General features: G+C 40.8%; 5 protein-coding genes across 5 annotated transcripts; all 5 read right to left on the bottom strand.

Annotated features, from left to right (window-relative positions):
* Window positions 1–267: 267 nt before the first annotated feature.
* Window positions 268–2324, bottom strand: LOC122786251 (olfactory receptor 2C3-like). Its single transcript, XM_044052413.1, has one exon. The coding sequence runs from the start codon at window positions 1560–1562 to the stop codon at window positions 633–635; it is 930 nt and encodes a 309-aa protein (XP_043908348.1). The 5' UTR covers window positions 1563–2324; the 3' UTR covers window positions 268–632.
* LOC122786263 (olfactory receptor 142-like) lies at window positions 268–3746 on the bottom strand. The gene is made up of 2 exons (XM_044052422.1): window positions 2759–3746; window positions 268–656 (listed from the first exon to the last, which is right to left on the bottom strand). The coding sequence occupies exons 1-2, from the start codon at window positions 3662–3664 to the stop codon at window positions 633–635; spliced, it is 930 nt and encodes a 309-aa protein (XP_043908357.1). The 5' UTR covers window positions 3665–3746; the 3' UTR covers window positions 268–632.
* Window positions 3747–6081: 2335 nt separating this feature from the next.
* On the bottom strand, window positions 6082–7315 carry LOC122765202 (olfactory receptor 4Q2-like). Its single transcript, XM_044019342.1, has one exon. It carries the CDS (start codon window positions 7290–7292, stop codon window positions 6348–6350), a length of 945 nt encoding a protein of 314 aa, XP_043875277.1. The 5' UTR covers window positions 7293–7315; the 3' UTR covers window positions 6082–6347.
* Window positions 7316–13758: 6443 nt separating this feature from the next.
* On the bottom strand, window positions 13759–15012 carry LOC122765092 (olfactory receptor 4Q2-like). Its single transcript, XM_044019165.1, has one exon. The coding sequence runs from the start codon at window positions 14959–14961 to the stop codon at window positions 14038–14040; it is 924 nt and encodes a 307-aa protein (XP_043875100.1). The 5' UTR covers window positions 14962–15012; the 3' UTR covers window positions 13759–14037.
* A 1201-nt stretch (window positions 15013–16213) lies between these two features.
* On the bottom strand, window positions 16214–17453 carry LOC122765090 (olfactory receptor 4Q2-like). Its single transcript, XM_044019164.1, has one exon. It carries the CDS (start codon window positions 17421–17423, stop codon window positions 16479–16481), a length of 945 nt encoding a protein of 314 aa, XP_043875099.1. The 5' UTR covers window positions 17424–17453; the 3' UTR covers window positions 16214–16478.
* Between the last annotated feature and the right edge of the window lie 3203 nt (window positions 17454–20656).

Raw genomic sequence — 20656 nt, 5'->3', positions numbered from 1 at the left:
AACTTTGAACTGTGACATATTTCCAAATTTCACAAGTTCATTTTAAACATTCTTCACTACTTTTTGCTCATATGGTTGGTGAAAATAAACCTTTTTTTTTTTCATCAGATTGCCTAGGTTGTGGTTAAAAAAAAAGATATAAGACACTCTATATTGCACATTCTTATAACATCTATATACTGTACGTTTAAACTTAATAATGGAAAAAAGCAGCCGTAATGCTCTGTGTTCTAAGGGTTAATAAAAAGTACAAATACAAACAAAACATGAGTTTGCACACAATATAATCAAATAATGAAGCCAAGTACATGTACAAAGAACATCAGTTTTAAAGTATGATTAAAGTGAATTAACATAACAGTTGTGTGAACAGTGAGGACAGACCAGACAAGTTAATCAAAGCAATAAAACAAAACTGGGCCAGACTAAGGGCTTTTTCTAAATTCCCTTAAAACAATGAAACACAAGTCTATTCTAAATGAACTAAAAAAAGTTAAATGGTACAGTCTCTGGTGTGTACCAGTCATTTTAGATAAATATTTAATCAGGGTGAATTGATAGAAATTATATACACTCGCTGACCAATTCATTTGGTGTTATTTGTACCTAATAAAGTGGTGGATGAGACAAAGTCACTTTCTTCCAGAATGAATGATGTACAAAATTCTGTTCCGTATTTTGGTGAGTTTGAATCCATATATGAGAGGATTCATGAGCGGCGGAATGAGGAGAAATTCTATCGCGATGAAGTTTTGAAGGCCCTGTGGCAAATCTGTGGAGCCGAAACGCATGTACATCAAATCAAACACGATGATCACAAGGAACGTTGATAAGGAAATTAAATGGGGCACACATGTCTGCATGAACTTCACCCTGTCATCTTTAGACCTCACACTCTTTTTGACCAGATGCATGTAGGTCCACACTATGAAAACACCGTGCAGCACATAAACTATTATGATGACATATGAAACCAAACTGTTTGGCACCGTGTCGGCGTCCGAACAGGCGAGTTGAACGATTACCCAGTTCACACAGAAGACTTTGTGCAGGTTTGAGCCACATAACTTCAGCCTGGACGAGAGCAGAACGTTGATGGCAAACACAGAGAGCGGCGTTAACCAGGAGAAACAAACCAGCAGAGCGAGCCTCCTCTTAGACATCAGAGAGCGATAGTGCAGTGGTCGACATATGGCCAGATACCTGTCGTAGGCCATAACTGCCAGAATAGACAAGTCACAGCAGGCGAACGAGTACATGATGAACGCCTGCAAAAGACAGCCTTCATATGAGATTTCTGCAGGAGACGAGAGTAGATCTAAAAGAAACTTGGGGTAGAAACCTGTGGTCCCATAAAGTCCATTAATGAAAAAGCTGCACAATAACACATACATAGGTTCATGCAGGTTTTCATCCAGTATAATGATGGTGATGAGGCAGATGTTGCAGAACAGAATCAAACAGTAATAGAGTAAAGTGAAAGAAAACAGAGTCATTCTGTAGTTAGACGTCTCGTTGAAGCCTGACAGAGTTAAAACTCTCACAAACGAAACATTATCCATATTCACAAATCTCCCTCAGCACAAATTCAGCTGTATCACAGCATCTGTAAGAGTGTTCCAAATGTGCTGAAGATGTTTGGAACCAACATCAGAACAACATGTACACGGAAACAGGTTCAATGTTTGCTCTTTGTAGTGAACTGTCCTCTCTGCTGTGACTCTCCTCTTAATAAGAGCTTTGATAACAACATCACAACAGCTGAGAGTTGGCTCTTTTCCCCCAAAGGAAATAAATAAACCAGACATGTCCAATGCAATTTGTTGTTGTTGCTTTAGTATTTAACATTTAGGTGTAACATTTAATATTTGAACTACTTAATATATGTACAAGTTAACAAATATTGCTGTGAATGTGGAAAAAGTTAACATTAAAAATGTGGCAAAATGTTGACGATATTTTCAGCCTGACACTTAACCCCCCCGCGTGTCAGCAGAGGTATGAAAGATGTGATGATGAATGAGTGAATGGCAGCATTTTAAATAGTAAAGCAGCTCTGAGTGGTCATCAAGACGAGAGAAACACAATATAAATACAGATTATTTAACTCACAACATCCAAGTATCTCTCTGTGTAAAAAAACTATTTCACTCACTCGTGTTCATGGCAACTTCTCTCTCTAAACAATCCTGGGCAATTGCAGTGGTTCTAGGTTTTTGCAAAAGACTGTATTTTTCACCAAAAGTAACATGTGAAATATTTTATATTTTTAAATAATGGCTACTTTATAGTTTCTCCAGGAAGACACATGTGCTGACATTTTTGAAATATTCATGTTTTCCTGCTCTAACATGCACAATAATATAAACAAAAAGGTGATGTTTCAAGCAGAGGAAAAATTCCATGTGCAATTTTATTATGATTAATTATTATGTGAGGCAAAAACCTTTATGTTAAACCGTCTAATAGTTAAACCGTATCTTTATGTTACAGAGAATCTTCTGATATCACATTAATGCGTGACAGAGGTGATGTATCACTTCAGTAAATGCACTATTTGAATTTTATACACAGGCAAAACCAGAAACATCTATTAAATTCAACAAATTGGAAGAAAATCAGAGGTTCGATGTTCTTCTTAATTATTCTACAGTATGAATTAATCATGTTAAACAAGCTACAACATGAAAAAACACACATCTAAATGCAAAAATCTCAATCAGAGAGGAAGAAGTCACTTTCTTCCAGAATGAACGATGTACAAAATTCTGTTCCGTATTTTGGTGAGTTTGAATCCATATATGAGAGGATTCATGAGCGGAGGAATAATGAGAAATTCTGTAGCGATGAAGTTTTGAAGGCCCTGTGGCAAATCTGTGGAGCCAAACCGTGAGTACATCAAATCAAACACGATGATCACAAGGAACGTTGATAAGGAAATTAAATGGGGCACACATGTCTGCATGAACTTCACCCTGTCATCTTTAGACCTCACACTCTTTTTGACCAGATGCATGTAGGTCCACACTATGAAAACACCATGCAGCACATAAACTATAATGGTTACATACGAGACAATATTGTTCCAAACAGTGTTAGAGTCACTGCAAGCGAGTTTGTAAATGAGCCAGTTCACACAAAAGATTTTCTGAATTCTCGAACCACATAACTTGACTGTAGATGTCAGTATAATACTGATGGAGAAAATACAGAAGGGCGTTAACCAGGAGAAACAAACCAGCTGAGCGAGCCTCCTCTTAGACATCAGAGAGCGATAATGCAGTGGTCGACATATGGCCAGATACCTGTCGTACGCCATAACTGCCAGAATAGACAAGTCACAGCAAGCGAACGAGTACATGATGAACGCCTGCAAAAGACAGCCTTCATATGAGATTTCTGCAGAAGACGAGAGTAGATCTAAAAGAAACTTGGGGTAGAAACCTGTGGTCCCATAAAGTCCATTAATGAAAAGGCTGCACAATAACACATACATAGGTTCATGCAGGTTTTCATCCAGTATAATGATGGTGATGAGGCAGATGTTGCAGAACAGAATCAAACAGTAATAGAGTAAAGTGAAAGAAAACAGAGTCATTCTGTAGTTAGACGTCTCGTTGAAGCCTGACAGAGTTAAAACTCTCACAAACGAAACATTATCCATGATAGCAGATTCAATTTTCACAGTTTAAACATCCTCAAGTTCCCATAATGTTCAAATGTAAAGAAGAATGTGACAGACAGTGGTGTCTGGTCTGGTCTGACTCTGTTCTCCTCCCACAAGATCAATATATAACAGCTTTAATGATGTCATCACAACATCAGAGAATTCAAACTCGAATGAACTACGAAGTCCCTCTCCAGAAAAGCTGGGACACTTTTTGAAAAATGCAATAAAAACTAAAATATGGAATTAGGTCATTCACTTTCTTAATTCACACAATGTAGGATTTCCACCTTCAAATAATGTCTGCACGATTATTTACAACAGGGTGAATGGCATCTCTGTCAAATAAAACTTATATTATCGTGTTTTTCACGGTTAGTTTTTGTTTCTAGTATCTTGAAAAATAAAACAATTCATAGGAGACTAACCCTGAAGAAATAGTTGTTTGTACATTTAAAGTCCGAGCCGCAAGTGGCTCTCACACGCCAAGCAATTTCATACAACCCTATAATTATTATAATCTATCTATCTATCTATCTATCTATCTATCTATCTATCTATCTATCTATCTATCTATGTACCTACCTAGCTAGGGCCAATTAGATAGGTAGGTAGGTAGCTATCTAGCTAGCTAGCTAGCTAGGGCCAATTAGATAGGTAGGTAGGTAGCTATCTAGCTACCTACCTAAAACCCTCCATTTGGTTTGGTCCAGTGATGTCAGCCATGACATCACCATTAAACCAGGAAATGTTTGTTGGCTTCCTCTCATATTTACAAGAAACCTGCACCTGAAGGTAAATGAAATGAACACACAGCTCTGTGTTTCCTACATTTATCTACTCATAAGCTTTAATGTTGTGTAAACAGCCTGGCTTGGTGAGTAACACTTATGGGAAGTTTAACAGTATTTGTGTTTTATTCTGTCATTTATTTTGTGTGCTTTTGCCTCACATTGTTGACGTTATTTTACAGTCGTCCCAATTTTTGTGCTGTAGAGGGAAATGCTCCTGTTTTCAAACAATTTCAGGGAGGAGATTCCAGGGATTTGGGATCTCACAGAAACTCATGTGATTTAATGTGACATCACAATATAAAGACATGGAGGTGGACTGTCAGCGTAGTCAGTGTGCGTGAGATGTTTTGTGCTGAGAAACACAAAAACAACTGTGGATGAAGTCATGGCTGAGAAGACGGAATCAACTTTGACTTGTACAAGTTACAGTTCTAAACAAAACTTGCTCTCAGTGGTTATTGCGAAGTTCTGCTCACGCCCCAATTGCTGTTCAGTCGTAAACATCAACCATATTTAATATGCTGATGTGTCCCATGACCAGATAATCTGTTCAAAGTAGTCTAACATCAGAAGGAAGACATTTTGATGAAGATACCATGTTTTTTCCCAAATATTCAATTGCTTAATTTACTTTAATTGCACATTTACTTAATGTATATACCAGGGTAAAATCCCTGGTATATGGTGCTGAGAGTTTGAAGATGAACTCAGTGAAGGTAACATATGCAATTTTTTACTATGTGTCTGCTATTTTGCTGCTGGGAAGCTTCTCCCTACAGGCCACCATACTTTTCCCCTCTCTGTAGGCATAGACAACAGCACTCTTTCAAACTTTTTTTTATTCTAAATTTGATCATTTATTTTGCCGTGTGAATTTTGCCATCTGATATGATGATGATGTTCTGATCAAGACACATTTAGCATGGCTGTGATTTTATTTGTGTTCATTGGGGTTTAAACATAGATGAGGGAAGTGAAGATTTAAAAGGATGGGGAGAAAATGTTTTGCCATACATTTCTGGACAGTGTGTGACAACACAGTTAAAAAAGAATCAATAAAGCAGTCTGGAGGTGAGGCCTGTTCTGGTTACACTTCTGCCTGTTCTTCTCCTTCATCTTCTTCTTTCCACTTCTCCCTCTCGGGGTCGCGACAGCAGATCATCATCTGCCTCCATCATGTCCTCTCTCTTGTGTCCTCTTCTGTTACACCCGCTGTCTTCATGTCCTCCTTCACAACATCCATGAACCTTCTCCGTAGGTCTTCCTCTTCTCCTCCTGCCCGGCAGCTCCATCTTCAACATCCCTCGTCCAATATAATCACTGTCCCTCCTCTGCACGTGACCAAACCATCTCAACCTTTTCTCTTACTTTATTTCCAAACTGTTCAACCTGTGAATACAGTATACGAGTCAAATAATAGCACTAGTTTAGAGCTGCAACTAACAATATTTTTTAACGATTAATCGAGTAATCGTTTGGTCCACACTAAATCAGTGTTTGTCAAACCTGGAAATGATGAGCAAATAAACTATAAATTATTCACATCCAAGAAGCTGAAACAATCCGAAATCTTGATTTAATCATGAAAAAGCTTCAAACCGATTAATTTTGTTTATCAAAGTAGTTCATTTAGTAATCGATTAATAATCGATTATTGTTTCAGCTCTAGACTAGTTAAAAGCAAGAATAGCAACACTTTCCATGTAGATTATAAACTATCTAATCAACACAGTAACATTCACTATATGTATGCTACATAACAGTGTTAGTGCATCCATTAAAACTGAAAAATAGATGCAAGATTATAACAGAAAATGACAAAAATATTTCTTATACGTTCCTTCCTTGCACTTCAACAAGGCAGACGACGACATACAACATGAACTTTACTTCTTTCTGATGAAAAATTGCGTGATCTTTTTTCTTATTTGTGTCAACTTCAAACCGTATATCAGGGGGTTGAAGATGGGAGGGATGATGAGAAATTCAATGGACATGAAATTCCCGACATGGTGTGATATTCTGTTGTTGCCAAATCGTATGTACAACAAGTCAAAAAACATACTTACAAATAAGATAGTGAGACAGAAGAGATGTGGCAGACATGTTTGCATAAACTTGCTTCTGTTCTCACTGGAAATGATGCATTCTTTGATCAGGTGGATGTAAGACCACACAATAGAAAAGAAATGCAGCACATAAATGGTGTAGTTAAATCCCGGAATAACAGCACTGGCTAATGAGGCAGTACAAGCGAGTCTATTGACAAAATAATTAATACAGTAGATTCTTGGTATATGTGAGCCACACACTCGTGCTAATGATGTTGCTATTGTCCCTTGCAACATCAAATAAATGGGTACAAGCCAAGCGATGGACAGAAAGACACATATTCTTCCCTTCGTCATCACAGAGTTGTATGTCAGAGGCTGACACAGAGCCACATATCTGTCAAAGGCCATTAATGCTAGAATAGTTACATCTGCACAAACTGAAGAGTGAACCACAAAGCCCTGCAGGAGACATCCACTGTAAGAGATAACATGAGTGGAAGACAAAAGATCACTGAGTAATTTTGGATAAAAACCTGTAGTCCCATAGAGTCCATTGATGCACAGGTTACATAGGAAGATGTACATGGGCTCGTGAAGAGATTTGTCCATACAGATTGTCACAATAATGGTCATGTTTGCCAGCCAAATCACACCATAGCACAGCAGGGTGAGAGCAAAGAGAGTGACTCTGTGGTTTGCTGTGCCATTAAACCCCGTCAGAGTAAACATAAAAATGACTGAAACATTATCCATCATATTCAAAGTTCTTTCCTGCATTATTTACATTTACAAAGAGTTGTGTTAGTCCATCACTAACAGTCCGTACTGTCACCCTGACACAGTTTTATACTGTTTACTGGCAACAGCCGGCAATGTGCTGCTGAGGACATGAATTCAGACGGTCCAATCAGTGAGCTGGAATAAACCAGAGGAGACTATGTTTATGTCAAAGATGATGTAATGCCACAAACAACTGGCTTCAACCTCCCCATCCACCCTAATGTGTGCTGGAAGGGTTTGTACAGTTCTGGGGTTAACATTAGAGTTGGGAAGGTACCACTTTTTGTGTACGATTCCAATACCGATACCGATATCACAATCTCGAGTATCTACAGATACTGATACTAGTCCGATACAGCAATTATATACCATTGATGAACTCTGAAGCTGTTAACAACACATTTATGCCGAGTCATTTCAAAGACATAATTCTCTGACTGTTACAAATATTGTTGTGACTAACAGCCCAAACATGGTTGAGTTTAAATGCTTTTGCTCTATTTTTTATTTTAGATTTTTATAGTCCGTGGATTGTGTCGCAATTTACATTTGTATCTGTCCAAGATCCGATCCAGTGATTTTGACCAATATCGGACAGATACTTACCGATACCGATTCCAATCAGTAGTTAGCATCGTTAACTGTTTTTAAATTGAGGTGCAATTATATTCTTTTCAGAAATGTCAGTTTTTGATTACACCAGGATGAGCCTTTCATATTTAAATAGTCAAGTCTGTTATGGAGGGTGTTATGTCCACAAATTCACAGACACGACTGTGTGCTCACGGTGTTTTATTGACAACGTACACATTACATCACACTCGGGGCGCCTCCATATTATAGCGTCACACTCATGCGACTTCACTACCTTCACTTAACCCCCCCCCCTCATAAGAACACATACAAAAACAACCTGAACTGTACATTAGCCTGAACATGGCCAACCTGACTGGATAACTCGGGTAGACTGCCGGATTAACGGCAAAGCCTTGTGGATTATTCTGCCACATAACAGGCAATGCACTAGCTTTTTTTTTTTTTCAACCGGTATCATAGTCCCTGAGGTAAAGAGGCGTCCGGTGGACCCGAAATGGGCGGAGATTGGGCTGCAGAGGTTCAGCCGGCAAATCTGCTTCAGGCGGTTGCCCAACTGGGATTTCAGGTTGGTCTCCCAGGAAGTCCCACCTCGTAACTGTGTGCCGTTGGTCAGCCGCAGCTTCTTGGTCAGAGGTGGACAGTGGTTTCACCAGTCTAAGACGGCTGGCGTGCCAGCGTGAACCATCAGCCAGGCGAAAGGTCGCTGGTCCCAGCTGTGTGGTGATTTGCTGTGGCGCAGACCAGAATGAAAGCAGCTTATGGGACTAACTGGGTCGACGGATCCGGGCACAATCTAACACACCAAGTGAAGGGCCCTTCACCCGATGCTTCCTGTCAAATCGCTGCTTCATGCAACGCTGCTGCTCTGCCACTCTTCTGCTTAGTGAGGGTGCTGCTGCTGGAGTGTCACCCCTCTGAGGACGTAGGTGATCCAGGGGAGGAGGAGAGGAGGGCTGGAGAACTGCCTGTCGTGGCGTGTGACGTAGCCCTGTAATGAAGCAGGGTGCTCTGTAGTGCTGATAAGAACGGGAGGCTGCCTGCTAGGTGTGCTCTGAGCCCATTCTTGAGGGTCTGGTTGAACCGCTCCACGCCACCATTAGCCTGAGGGTGGTAAAAGGCCGTCTTAATGTGTTTAATTCCCCTCCCTGCCAGGAAGGAAGAGAAATCAGCCGAGATGAACTGGGGCCCATTATCAGTTGTGATGGTATCGGGCACACCTCAACGGGCAAACAGAGAAGAGAGGAAACCAGTGACCACACTGGCAGTGACGGAACCGGTGGGCAGCACCTCGGGCCACTTAGAGTGAAGGTCGTAGGCCTCCAGGAGGAAGCGTTGGTGCTGAGGGATGCCGTGAAGTTCACCGCAGATGTCCACCTGGATGTGGGTCCACGGTGTTGGTGGCCACGGCAGGGGCTGCAGGGGCGGAGGTGGGGGCAGGCCTGTCTTTCCGCTGGTGAGGCAAGCTGTACAGTCTTTCACCATAGTCTGCACATCCCTGTCGATGCCTGGCCACCAGACCAAGCCCCTGCAGCGTTGCTTGACTCTAACAACACCCAGGTGACCCTCATGCACCATGGCAAGGATGTGCACCCTCAAGGCGCTTGGGACCACTTTGCACTGAAAGTGCGGAGCTGATTGAGGACAGAATCCTGTGCAGACGCGTCTTAGAGCTCCTGCAGGGAAATGGCTCCTTGGAGGGGTGTGTGCAGCATGAGGACAAGCTCCGTCTCTGAAGGGTCCTGGGCAACATCTTCAACAGACTTAAGCTTGACTCTGGAGAGCAGGTCTGCCACAACGTTGTCCCGACCAGGCGTGAACTGTGTGGTGAAATTGTATGCCTGCAACCTCTCAGACCACTGGTAGAGGCGAAGTGGCTTGTGTCCCGATCCCGTCGTGGCCAGCAGGGCTGTAAGGACCTGGTGGTCTGTCCGCAGCGTGAAGTGACGTCTGTACAGGTACATATGCCACCGTTCACATGCCCAGACACAAGCCAGCACTTCCCTCTCATCTACAGAGTACTTCTGCTCAGCTGGAGTGAGTGACCTTGAAGCAAACGCCACTGGGCGTTCACCCCCTTGCTGGAGTTAAGACAGAACAGCACCAACTGCGGCATTAGAGGTGTCACAGGTCACAAATTTTGGGCTCTGCAGATCATAGTGGGCGAGCACCGGTGGGGAAGAGAGCTGTAGGGCCAGGGGTAGCCGACGTAGAGATTGAATGACAGGGGACACTGCTGGGTCAATGAGGAGCTGATGATTGAAAGCGGTGCGACAGCCCAGGCCAGCAAAGAGCGACGGCCAGCATTGCTGTCAAGGCGTGGTCACCGTCAGTATGGTGGCGCCTGTGTTGTCCGTGATGGAGAAGCCCATGCCGCAGAACAGATCAAACCCAAGGAGGTTGGCACCATGGTCGGACACCTGGAAGGTGAATGCAGGCAGGGATTTCGAGCTGTAGCGCACAGAGAAGGTCACGGTGCCCACCATGCCGATCTTAGTGTGTACAGCTCCTCTGTGTCCACCCTTATAGTTTGTTGGGGGATTACAGTATTATGTTTTTACAACATAATACTGTAATGGGCAACTGAAGGCTACTTATGGCACTTTACCATGAAGAACACACACTCGGCACAGGTTTTTATTTTGCTTATCCATTAGTGATAGTACATTTTTTTAGTACCAGCTCTGGCAAGGTTCCAGCGAGCTGAGCCGATACTATACGTGATGTCGACAGACTACCTTCCACTGATTAGTCACTGATTAGTCAGATCAGTTAAATGTTAAATCTCCAAGGAAATGTCTAACATCTCCACAGTGAAAAGAGGAGTCTTTAGCGACAACTGAAAGCGGTGATCGCAAGCGGTGAGCCGCATCACAAACCCTGCCGCTGTATTCACTGACTGTGTCTGTGCTCCGGTCATGCAGGAATTACTGAACTAATCTTTTTAATGAACTGATTCTAATGATTCAGCACATTGAAACAACTGCTTTACAAGTCACTAGTTTGTTGTGTGAAAGTCATGCCAGTTTCATGCAGTCGTGCAGTGATAACTCCACCCACACTGAGGTGGTACTATATTGTAATGGAAAACCAACCAAACCGTGTCGAGCTGGGACTATGTAGTGGAAAAGCGTCAATAGGTCCTTTTACACGCTGTACCTTTAAACACAAGCTGTATTTTGTGTTCATTGGTGTACTCTGACATTGTTACCATCGCCAAGGAGATAATGTTTTTGGCTACTTTTTAATAAATGTATTTATTTTTTATTTATTTTCTGACTGTGAGCAGCATCACTCCAAAGGTGAAGGATGAATTTGCATGACATTTTCTGCATTTGTAGGTCATGGCCCCAAGGAAGAAGAGATTTGCCAGGGCAAATATAGGTATTTTAAAAAAATGTACAAATTAAGGGACTCCAGTTTCTAGCCAGTTTCACTCACTGGTCGTCACTTCTTCATGTCTCCTCATGGTGGCGCTGCTCAAATGATTGACAGAAAGTTACCTGGATGAAGAAGAGGGAATTTACTGCGGAATAATGGTGGATAAAGCTACGTTAAGAGATGCCTCATCCACATTATGCACTTTGTTCTTCATGTTGTGAATAAATAGAGAAATCCTGCACTTTGAACTTTTCACGGACATTTGTTTTCTTCTGTGAGACAGATATGGTGATGTATCGCTAAACGATTGTCTTGCAATATATCGATTATCACAGAATTGGTGTATTGTGATAATATTGATATCATGGACCGCGTATCTCGTATCGCATAGTGAGAAATCCTGGGATTCCCACCCCCCTAAAAGTGGATTGCAATGTTTTCTAAATGAAGATAGTCAACATTTTTATATTGTCTGAATTGTCATTTGATGTGTGAAGACCAAGTTGGCAACCAGTCGTAAAATCACTTATAGGATCTAAAGTCCTGTTTTCAACAGGCGTACACTGATATATGCCTGTGCCGTGTCAAGCTGACATTCTGGTCTGTATGGCTGCAGTCCAGTGTGGTGATTGTCATGGCCCAAACATCTATGGGCCCTGACCCAGTCTCTTGGAATCAGTGGCCTAACATTTACTGCCTGTGTGTGAAGTAGGGCCCAGATTTGTGTTGTTGAATGTTCTATTACTTGACCTCTGAGGACATTGCAAAATGTTTTTCCTTTTATTATTCACAGCGTTTAAGTGACTCCCATGAGATCGGCCCACACTGACCACTAGATCATTCTTAGCTCACTAACTGTGTTTCCTGGGACTCTGTTGTTTTTCATTGAGTTACACCAGGGACATCATAGCAACAACAGCTGCCTTTCATCAGCCTCTGGTGTAAGTCCATCTGGAGAGTCCACTTCAACTTCACTCTTTCAAACCTTTTTTATTCTAAATTTGATCAATTATTTTGCTTTGTGAATAATAAATATCTGATATGATGATGTTCTGATCAAGACATAGATGAGGGAAGTGAAGATTTAAAAGGATGGGGAGAAAATGTTTGCCATACATTTCTGGACAGTGTGACAACACAGTTAAAAAAGAATCAAAAAAGCAGTCTGGAGGTGAGGCCTGTTCTGGTTACACTTCTGCCTGTTCTTCTCCTTCGTCTTCTTCTTTCCACTTCTCCCTCTAGGGGTCGCGACAGCAGATCATCATTTGCCTCCATCATGTCCTCTCTCTTGTGTCCTCTTCTGTTACACCCGCTGTCCTCATGTCCTCCTTCACAACATCCATGAACCTTCTCCATAGGTCTTCCTCTTCTCCTCCTGCCCGGCGGCTCCATCTTCAACATCCCTCGTCCAATATAATCACTGTCCCTCCTCTGCACGTGACCAAACCATCTCAACCTTGTCTCTCTTACTTTATTTCCACACTGTTCAACCTGTGAATACAGTATACGAGTCAAATAATAGCACTAGTCTAGAGCTGCAACTAACAATATTTTCATGATTAATTGAGTAATCGTTTGGTCCACACTAAATCAGTGTTTGTCAAACCTGGAAATGATGAGCAAATAAACTATCAATTATTCACATCTAAGAAGCTGAAACAATCCGAAATCTTGTTTTAATCATGAAAAAGCTTCAAACCGATTAATTTTGTTTATCAAAGTAGTTCATTTAGTAATCGATTAATAATCGATTATTGTTTCAGCTCTAGACTAGTTAAAAGCAAGAATAGCAACACTTTCCATGTAGATTATAAACTATCTAATCAACACAGTAACATTCACTCTATGTATGCTACATAACAATGTTAGTGCATCCATTAAAACTGAAAAATAGATGCAAGATTATAACAGAAAATGACAAAAATATTTCTTATACGTTCCTTCCTTGCACTTCAACAAGGCAGACGACGACATACAACATGAACTTTACTTCTTTCTGATGAAAAATTGCGTGATCTTTTTTCTTATTTGTGTCAACTTCAAACCGTATATCAGGGGGTTGAAGATGGGAGGGATGATGAGAAATTCAATGGACATGAAATTCCCGACGTGGTGTGATATACTGTTGTTGCCAAATCGTATGTACAACAAGTCAAAAAACATACTTATATCTCAACCTTTTCTCTTACTTTATTTCCACACTGTTCAACCTGTGAATACAGTATACGAGTCAAATAATAGCACTAGTCTAGAGCTGCAACTAACGATATTTTCACGATTAATTGAGTAATCGTTTGGTCCACACTAAATCAGTGTTTGTCAAACCTGGAAATGATGATGTTCTGGACTGTCTTGTTTTTGTCCACAATATGGAGCAAATAAACTATCAAATATTCACATCTAAGAAGCTGAAACAATCCAAAATCTTGTTTTAATCATGAAAAAGCTTCAAACTGATTAGTTGGTCATCAAAGTAGTTGACGATTCATTTAGTAATGGATTAATAATCGATTCATCAAGTAATTGTTTCAGCTCTAGACTAGTTAAAAGCAAGAATAGCAACACTTCCCATGTAGATTATAAACTATCTAATCAACACAGTACAATTCACTATATGTATGCTACATAACCAGTGCATCCATTAAAACTGAAAAATAGATGCACGCCAAAAAAATAAGATTATAACAGAAAATGACAAAAATATTTCTTATACGTTCCTTCCTTGCACTTCAACAAGGCAGACGACAACATACAACATGAACTTCTTCTACTTCTTTCTGATGAAAAATTGCGTGATCTTTTTTCTTATTTGTGTCAACTTCAAACCGTATATCAGGGGGTTGAAGATGGGAGGGATGACGAGACATACAATGGACATGAAATTCCCGACATGGTGTGATATACCGTTGTTGCCAAATCGTATGTACATCAAGTCAAAAAACATACTTAACAATAAGATAGTGAGACAGAAGAGATGTGGCAGACATGTTTGCATAAACTTGCTTCTGTTCTCACTGGAAATGATGCATTCTTTGATCAGGTGGATGTAAGACCACACAATAGAAAAGAAATACAGCACATAAATGGTGTAGTTAAATGCTGGAACACCAACACTGGCTAATGAGGCAGTACAAGCGAGTCTATTGACAAAATAATTAATACAGTAGATTCTTGGTATATGTGAGCCACACACTCGTGCTAATGATGTTGCTATTGTCGATTGCAAAATCAAATAAATGGGTACAAGCCAAGCGATGGACACAAGAACACATATTCTTCCCTTCGTCATCACAGAGTTGTATGTCAGAGGCTGACACAGAGCCACATATCTGTCAAAGGCCATTAATGCTAGAAGAGTTACATCTGCACAAACTGAAGAGTGCATCACAAAGCCCTGCAGGAGACATCCACTGTAAGAGATGACATGAGTGGAAGACAAAAGATCACTGAGTAATTTTGGATAAAAACCTGTAGTCCCATAGAGTCCATTGATGCACAGGTTACATAGGAAGATGTACATGGGCTCGTGAAGAGATTTGTCCATACAGATTGTCACAATAATGGTCATGTTTGCCAGCCAAATCACACCATAGCACAGCAGGGTGAGAGCAAAGAGAGTGACTCTGTGGTTTGCTGTGCCGTTAAACCCCGTCAGAGTAAACATAGAAATGACTGAAACATTATCCATCATATTCAAAGTTCTCTCCTGGATTATTTACATTTACAAAGACATTCAACACTGTATTAGTCCATCACTAACAGTCCGTACTGTCACCCTGACTCAGTTTTATACTGTTTACTGGCAACAGCCAGCGATGTGCTGCTGAGGACTGGAATTCAGACGGTCCAATCAGTGAGCTGGAATAAACCAGAGGAGACTATGATTATGTCAAAGATGATGTAATGCCACAAACAACTGGCTTCAACCTCCCCATCCACCCTAATGTGTGCTGGAAGGGTTTGTACAGTACTGGAGTTAACATTAGAGTTGGGATGGTACCACTTTTTGTGTACGATACTGATACCGCTATCACAAACTTGAATATCTACTTCAACTTCTGCCTTTCAAACCTTTTTTATTCTAAATTTGATCATTTATTTTGCTTTGTGAATAATAAACATCTGATATGATGATGTTCTGATCAAGACACATTTAGCATGGCTGTGATTTTATTTGTGTTCATTGGGGTTTAAACATAGATGAGGGAAGTGAAGATTTAAAAGGATGGGGAGAAAATGTTTTGCCATACATTTCTGGACAGTGTGTGACAACACAGTTAAAAAAGAATCAATAAAGCAGTCTGGAGGTGAGGCCTGTTCTGGTTACACTTCTGCCTGTTCTTCTCCTTCGTCTTCTTCTTTTGACTTCTCCCTCTCGGGGTCGCGACAGCAGATCATCATTTGCCTCCATCATGTCCTCTCTCTTGTGTCCTCTTCTGTTACACCTGCTGTCCTCATGTCCTCCTTCACAACATCCATGAACCTTCTCCGTAGGTCTTCCTCTTCTCCTCCTGCCCGGCAGCTCCATCTTCAACATCCCTCGTCCAATATAATCACTGTCCCTCCTCTGCACGTGACCAAACCATCTCAACCTTGTCTCTCTTACTTTATTTCCACACTGTTCAACCTGTGAATACAGTATACGAGTCAAATAATAGCACTAGTTTAGAGCTGCAACTAACGATATTTTCACGATTAATCGAGTAATCGTTTGGTCCACACTAAATCAGTGTTTGTCAAACCTGGAAATGATGATGTTCTCGAATGTCTTGTTTTTGTCCACAAACTGAAATGATTCAGTTTTTGAAGATTTCTTTGTAATATGGAGCAAATAAACTATCAAATATTCACATCTAAGAAGCTGAAACAATCTGAAATCTTGATTTAATCATGAAAAAGCTTCAAACTGATTAATTGGTTATCAAAGTAGTTGACAATTCATTTAGTAATGGATTAATAATCGATTCATCGAGTAATTGTTTCAGCTCTAGACTAGTTAAAAGCAAGAATAGCAACACTTTCCATGTAGATTATAAACTATCTAATCAACACAGTAAAATTCACTCTATGTATGCTACATAACAGTGTTAGTGCATCCATTAAAACTGAAAAATAGATGCAAAATTATAACAGAAAATGACAAAAATATTTCTTATACGTTCCTTCCTTGCACTTCAACAAGGCAGACGACGACATACAACATGAACTTTACTTCTTTCTGATGAAAAATTGCGTGATCTTTTTTCTTATTTGTGTCAACTTCAAACCGTATATCAGGGGGTTGAAGATGGGAGGGATGATGAGAAATTCAATGGACATGAAATTCCCGACGTGGTGTGATATTCTGTTGTTGCCAAATCGTATGTACAACAAGTCAAAAAACATACTTACAAATAAGATAGTGAGACAGAAGAGATGTGGCAGACATGTTTGCATAAACTTGCTTCTGTTCTCACTGGAAATGATGCATTCTTTGATCAGGTGGATGTAAGACCACACAATAGAAAAGAAATGCAGCACATAAATGGTGTAGTTAAACGCCGGAAGAACAGCACTGGCTAATGAGGCAGTACAAGCGAGTCTATTGACAAAATAATTAATACAGTAGATTCTTGGTATATGTGAGCCACACACTCGTGCTAATGATGTTGCTATTGTCGATTGCAAAATCAAATAAATGGGTACAAGCCAAGCGATGGACAGAAAGACACATATTCTTCCCTTCGTCATCACAGAGTTGTATGTCAGAGGCTGACACAGAGCCACATATCTGTCAAAGGCCATTAATGCTAGAAGAGTTACATCTGCACAAACTGAAGAGTGAACCACAAAGCCCTGCAGGAGACATCCACTGTAAGAGATGACATGAGTGGAAGACAAAAGATCACTGAGTAATTTTGGATAAAAACCTGTAGTCCCATAGAGTCCATTGATGCACAGGTTACATAGGAAGATGTACATGGGCTCGTGAAGAGATTTGTCCATACAGATTGTCACAATAATGGTCATGTTTGCCAGCCAAATCACACCATAGCACAGCAGAGTGAGAGCAAAGAGAGTGACTCTGTGGTTTGCTGTGCCGTTAAACCCCGTCAGAGTAAACATAGAAATGACTGAAACATTATCCATCATATTCAAAGTTCTCTCCTGCATTATTTACATTTACAAAGACATTCAACACTGTATTAGTCCATCACTAACAGTCCGTAATGTCACCCTGACACAGTTTTATACTGTTTACTGGCAACAGCCGGCGATGTGCTGCTGAGGACGTGAATTCAGACGGTCCAATCAGTGAGCTGGAATAAACCAGAGGAGACTATGATTATGTCAAAATAATGTAACGCCACAAACAACTGGCTTCCATCCACCCTAATGTGTGCTGGATGGGTTTGTACAGTTCTGGGGTTAACATTAGAGTTGGAATGGTACCACTTTTTGTGTACGATACCGATACCGATACCGATACCGATATCACAAACTCAATTATCTACAGATACCGATACTAGCCCGATACAGCAATTATATACCATTGATGAACTCTGAAGCTGTTAACGACACATTTATGCCGAGTCATTTCAAAGACATAATTCTCCGACTGTGTTACAAACATTGTTGTGACCAACAGCCCAAACATGGTTGAGTTTAAATGCTTTTGCTCTATTTTTATTTCAGATTTTTACAGTCTGTGGATTGTGTTGCAGTTTACATTTGTATCTGTCCAAGATCCGATCCAGTGATTTTGACCAATATCGGACAGATACTTACCGATACCGATTCCCGTCGCTAGTTAACATCGTTAACTGTTTTTAAATTGAGGTGCAATTATATTCTTTTCAGAAATGTCAGTTTTTGATTACACCAGGATGAGCCTTTCATATTCAATTTGTTTACTTAAGTATTTCACCAAGTCTTCATCCTGTAACCATTTATGCTGAAATTGCCATCTCGGAGGGTCTCTTTTAAGCTTCAGATCTCTATAGACCAAACAGCAGGGGGCGTGATCCGAGCAATCGCGAACTTTGGATTGCAATATGGTAGAGATAAGAAAATAATCTATTCTAGAGTAAGTATGGTGGGTGCCTGAATGACAGGAATAGGCTTTATTATTTTGATTCCTTTCCCCCCATACATCCATTAGCTTTAAGTCTCTCACAAATCTATGGATTGTCGCTCTACACCTAACATGTGTTAGTCACCTATAAGTCACCAGAAGCTTAGCAGGATAAGCCACTCCATGCCTGATGTTCATCTTTCTCAGCTCCTCACGGATAGGGTCAAACCCCTTTCTTCTGCTGGAGCAGCCCAGTGGCCAAATCTGAATAGAAACAAACTTGTTGTGTCCCTCGCAGCCTGTAGGACCGTCTGCTTGTCTTTGTAATTGAGAAAACGCATTATCAGTGCTCTTGGGCGCGATGTAATGTCCGTCTTTGGTCCGATCCTATGCGCTCTTTCCAATACGAATGGCGACAGCGGTGTCTCATCCCCTCCCGGCGCATCTCGTATCCAATGCTCTAAGAACGTGCATATATTTGCTCCCTCGGCTCCTTTTGGCATATTCACGAGTCTTAAGTTGTCTCCAGGTCCAAAAGTTTGTTCTCCGTATCCTTGTTTTACTTTTGCAAAATGCACACTTTGGTCTGTAGACCAAGTACCTCATCCTCAGTGCCAGATATACGATGTTCCGCCTGCGATACGCGCTCATTGCAGTCGCCCATCTCCTTTTTCAGGTCTCGTATAGCTACCGTTATGTTGTCAAGCTTCGTGGTGAAACCTGTTTTCATTGTAGCAATCTCATCTTTTACTGAGCCCAACATGGCCAACACTTGGTCAACTTTATCTCCCACAGACCCGTCTTTTTTGCCAACCGCCGGCTCTCCATCTGCTGGCTCTTTATTAGCGTCTCGCGTAGCCATGCTGGTGTTAGCTTTTGGGGCTTCATTGCCTCGGAGATTGTTCGTCTGTTTGGATGGTGGCTCGTTCTTCCCCTTTTGTGTTTTGGTCGGGTTAGCCATATCTTGCTGTGTTTTTGTCCCTCTTCTTTCTTTACCGTTTTTGTGCGTGAGCAGGAGTTTTAAGAAGTTATTTTGAGAGCAACTGCAAACACGTCCTTCTACTTGGGCGCCATAACCGAAAGTCCAGGTTTTTATTTTGCTTTTCCATTAGTGATAGTACATTTTTTTGGTACCAGCTCTGGTGAGGTTCCAAGCAAGCTGAGTGATACTATACGTGACGTCAACAGACTACCGTCCACTGATTGGTCAGATCAGTTAAAAAATCCGAAAACATGCGTTAATCTCCAAGGAAATGTCTAAAATCTCAAAAGTGAAAAGAGGAGTCTGTAGCGACAGCTGAAAGCGGTGATTGTGAGTGGTCAGCCGCATCACAAACATTTTCTGAATTTGCCAGGGATAGATATTTAAAAAAATGTACAAATTAAGGCACTCTAAAGTAAACAGTGCCTGCCAGTTTCACTCACTGGTCGTCACTTCTTCATGTCTCCTCACGGTGGCGCTGCTCAAATGATTGACAGAAAGTTACCTGGATGAAGAAGAGGGAGTTTACTGCAGAATAATGGTGGATAAAGCTATGTTAAGAGATGCCTCATCCACATTATGCACTTTGTTCTTCATGTTGAGAATAAATAGAGAAATCCTGCACTTTGAACTTTTCACGGACGTTTCGTTTTCTTCTGTGAGACAGATATGGTGATGTATCGCTATACCAGGGGTGTCAAACATACGGCCCGGGGGCCAGAACCGGCCCGCCAGAGGGTCCAATCCGGCCCATAGGATGAATTTGTTAAAATTTCACACTACGATTACAATCTAAATGTAATGTCAAATACAATATTTTTCACTTCCAGATACCAGTGACTAAATGTTTGTGCCTTTATAGATCCAGATGTGATGTGTAAATAGTAAGTTTAGGCATGATATTGTTGAAACTGCACTTTCAGAAATTTCATGTTTTGTAAAAATATCCTTCATTAAATGTAAAACAAAGGAGAAAAAACAAAGGAGTTCTTGTTGTTCATAGGTTATTATGCTATTATTTTACTATTTTTACTGGTATGGCCCACTTGAGATCAAATTGTCCTGTATGTGGCCCCTGAACAAAAATGAGTTTGACACCCCTGCGCTATACGATTGTCTTGCAATATATCGATTATCACAGAATTGTTGTATCGTGATAAAATTGATATTGTTGACCGTGTATTTCGTATCACATCCTGGGATTCCCACCCCCCTAAAAGTGGATTGCAATGTTTTCTAAATGAAGATAGTCAACATCTTTATATTGTCTGAATTGTCATTTGATGTGTGAAGACCAAGTTGGCAACCAGTCGTAAAATCACCTATAGGATCTAAAGTCACGTTTTCAGG

The sequence above is a fragment of the Solea senegalensis genome, linkage group LG2 (genome assembly GCF_019176455.1).
Source record: "Solea senegalensis isolate Sse05_10M linkage group LG2, IFAPA_SoseM_1, whole genome shotgun sequence".
In the NCBI taxonomy this organism is placed as follows: Eukaryota; Metazoa; Chordata; class Actinopteri; order Pleuronectiformes; family Soleidae; genus Solea; species Solea senegalensis.
This window is presented reverse-complemented; position numbering and strand designations above follow the sequence as displayed.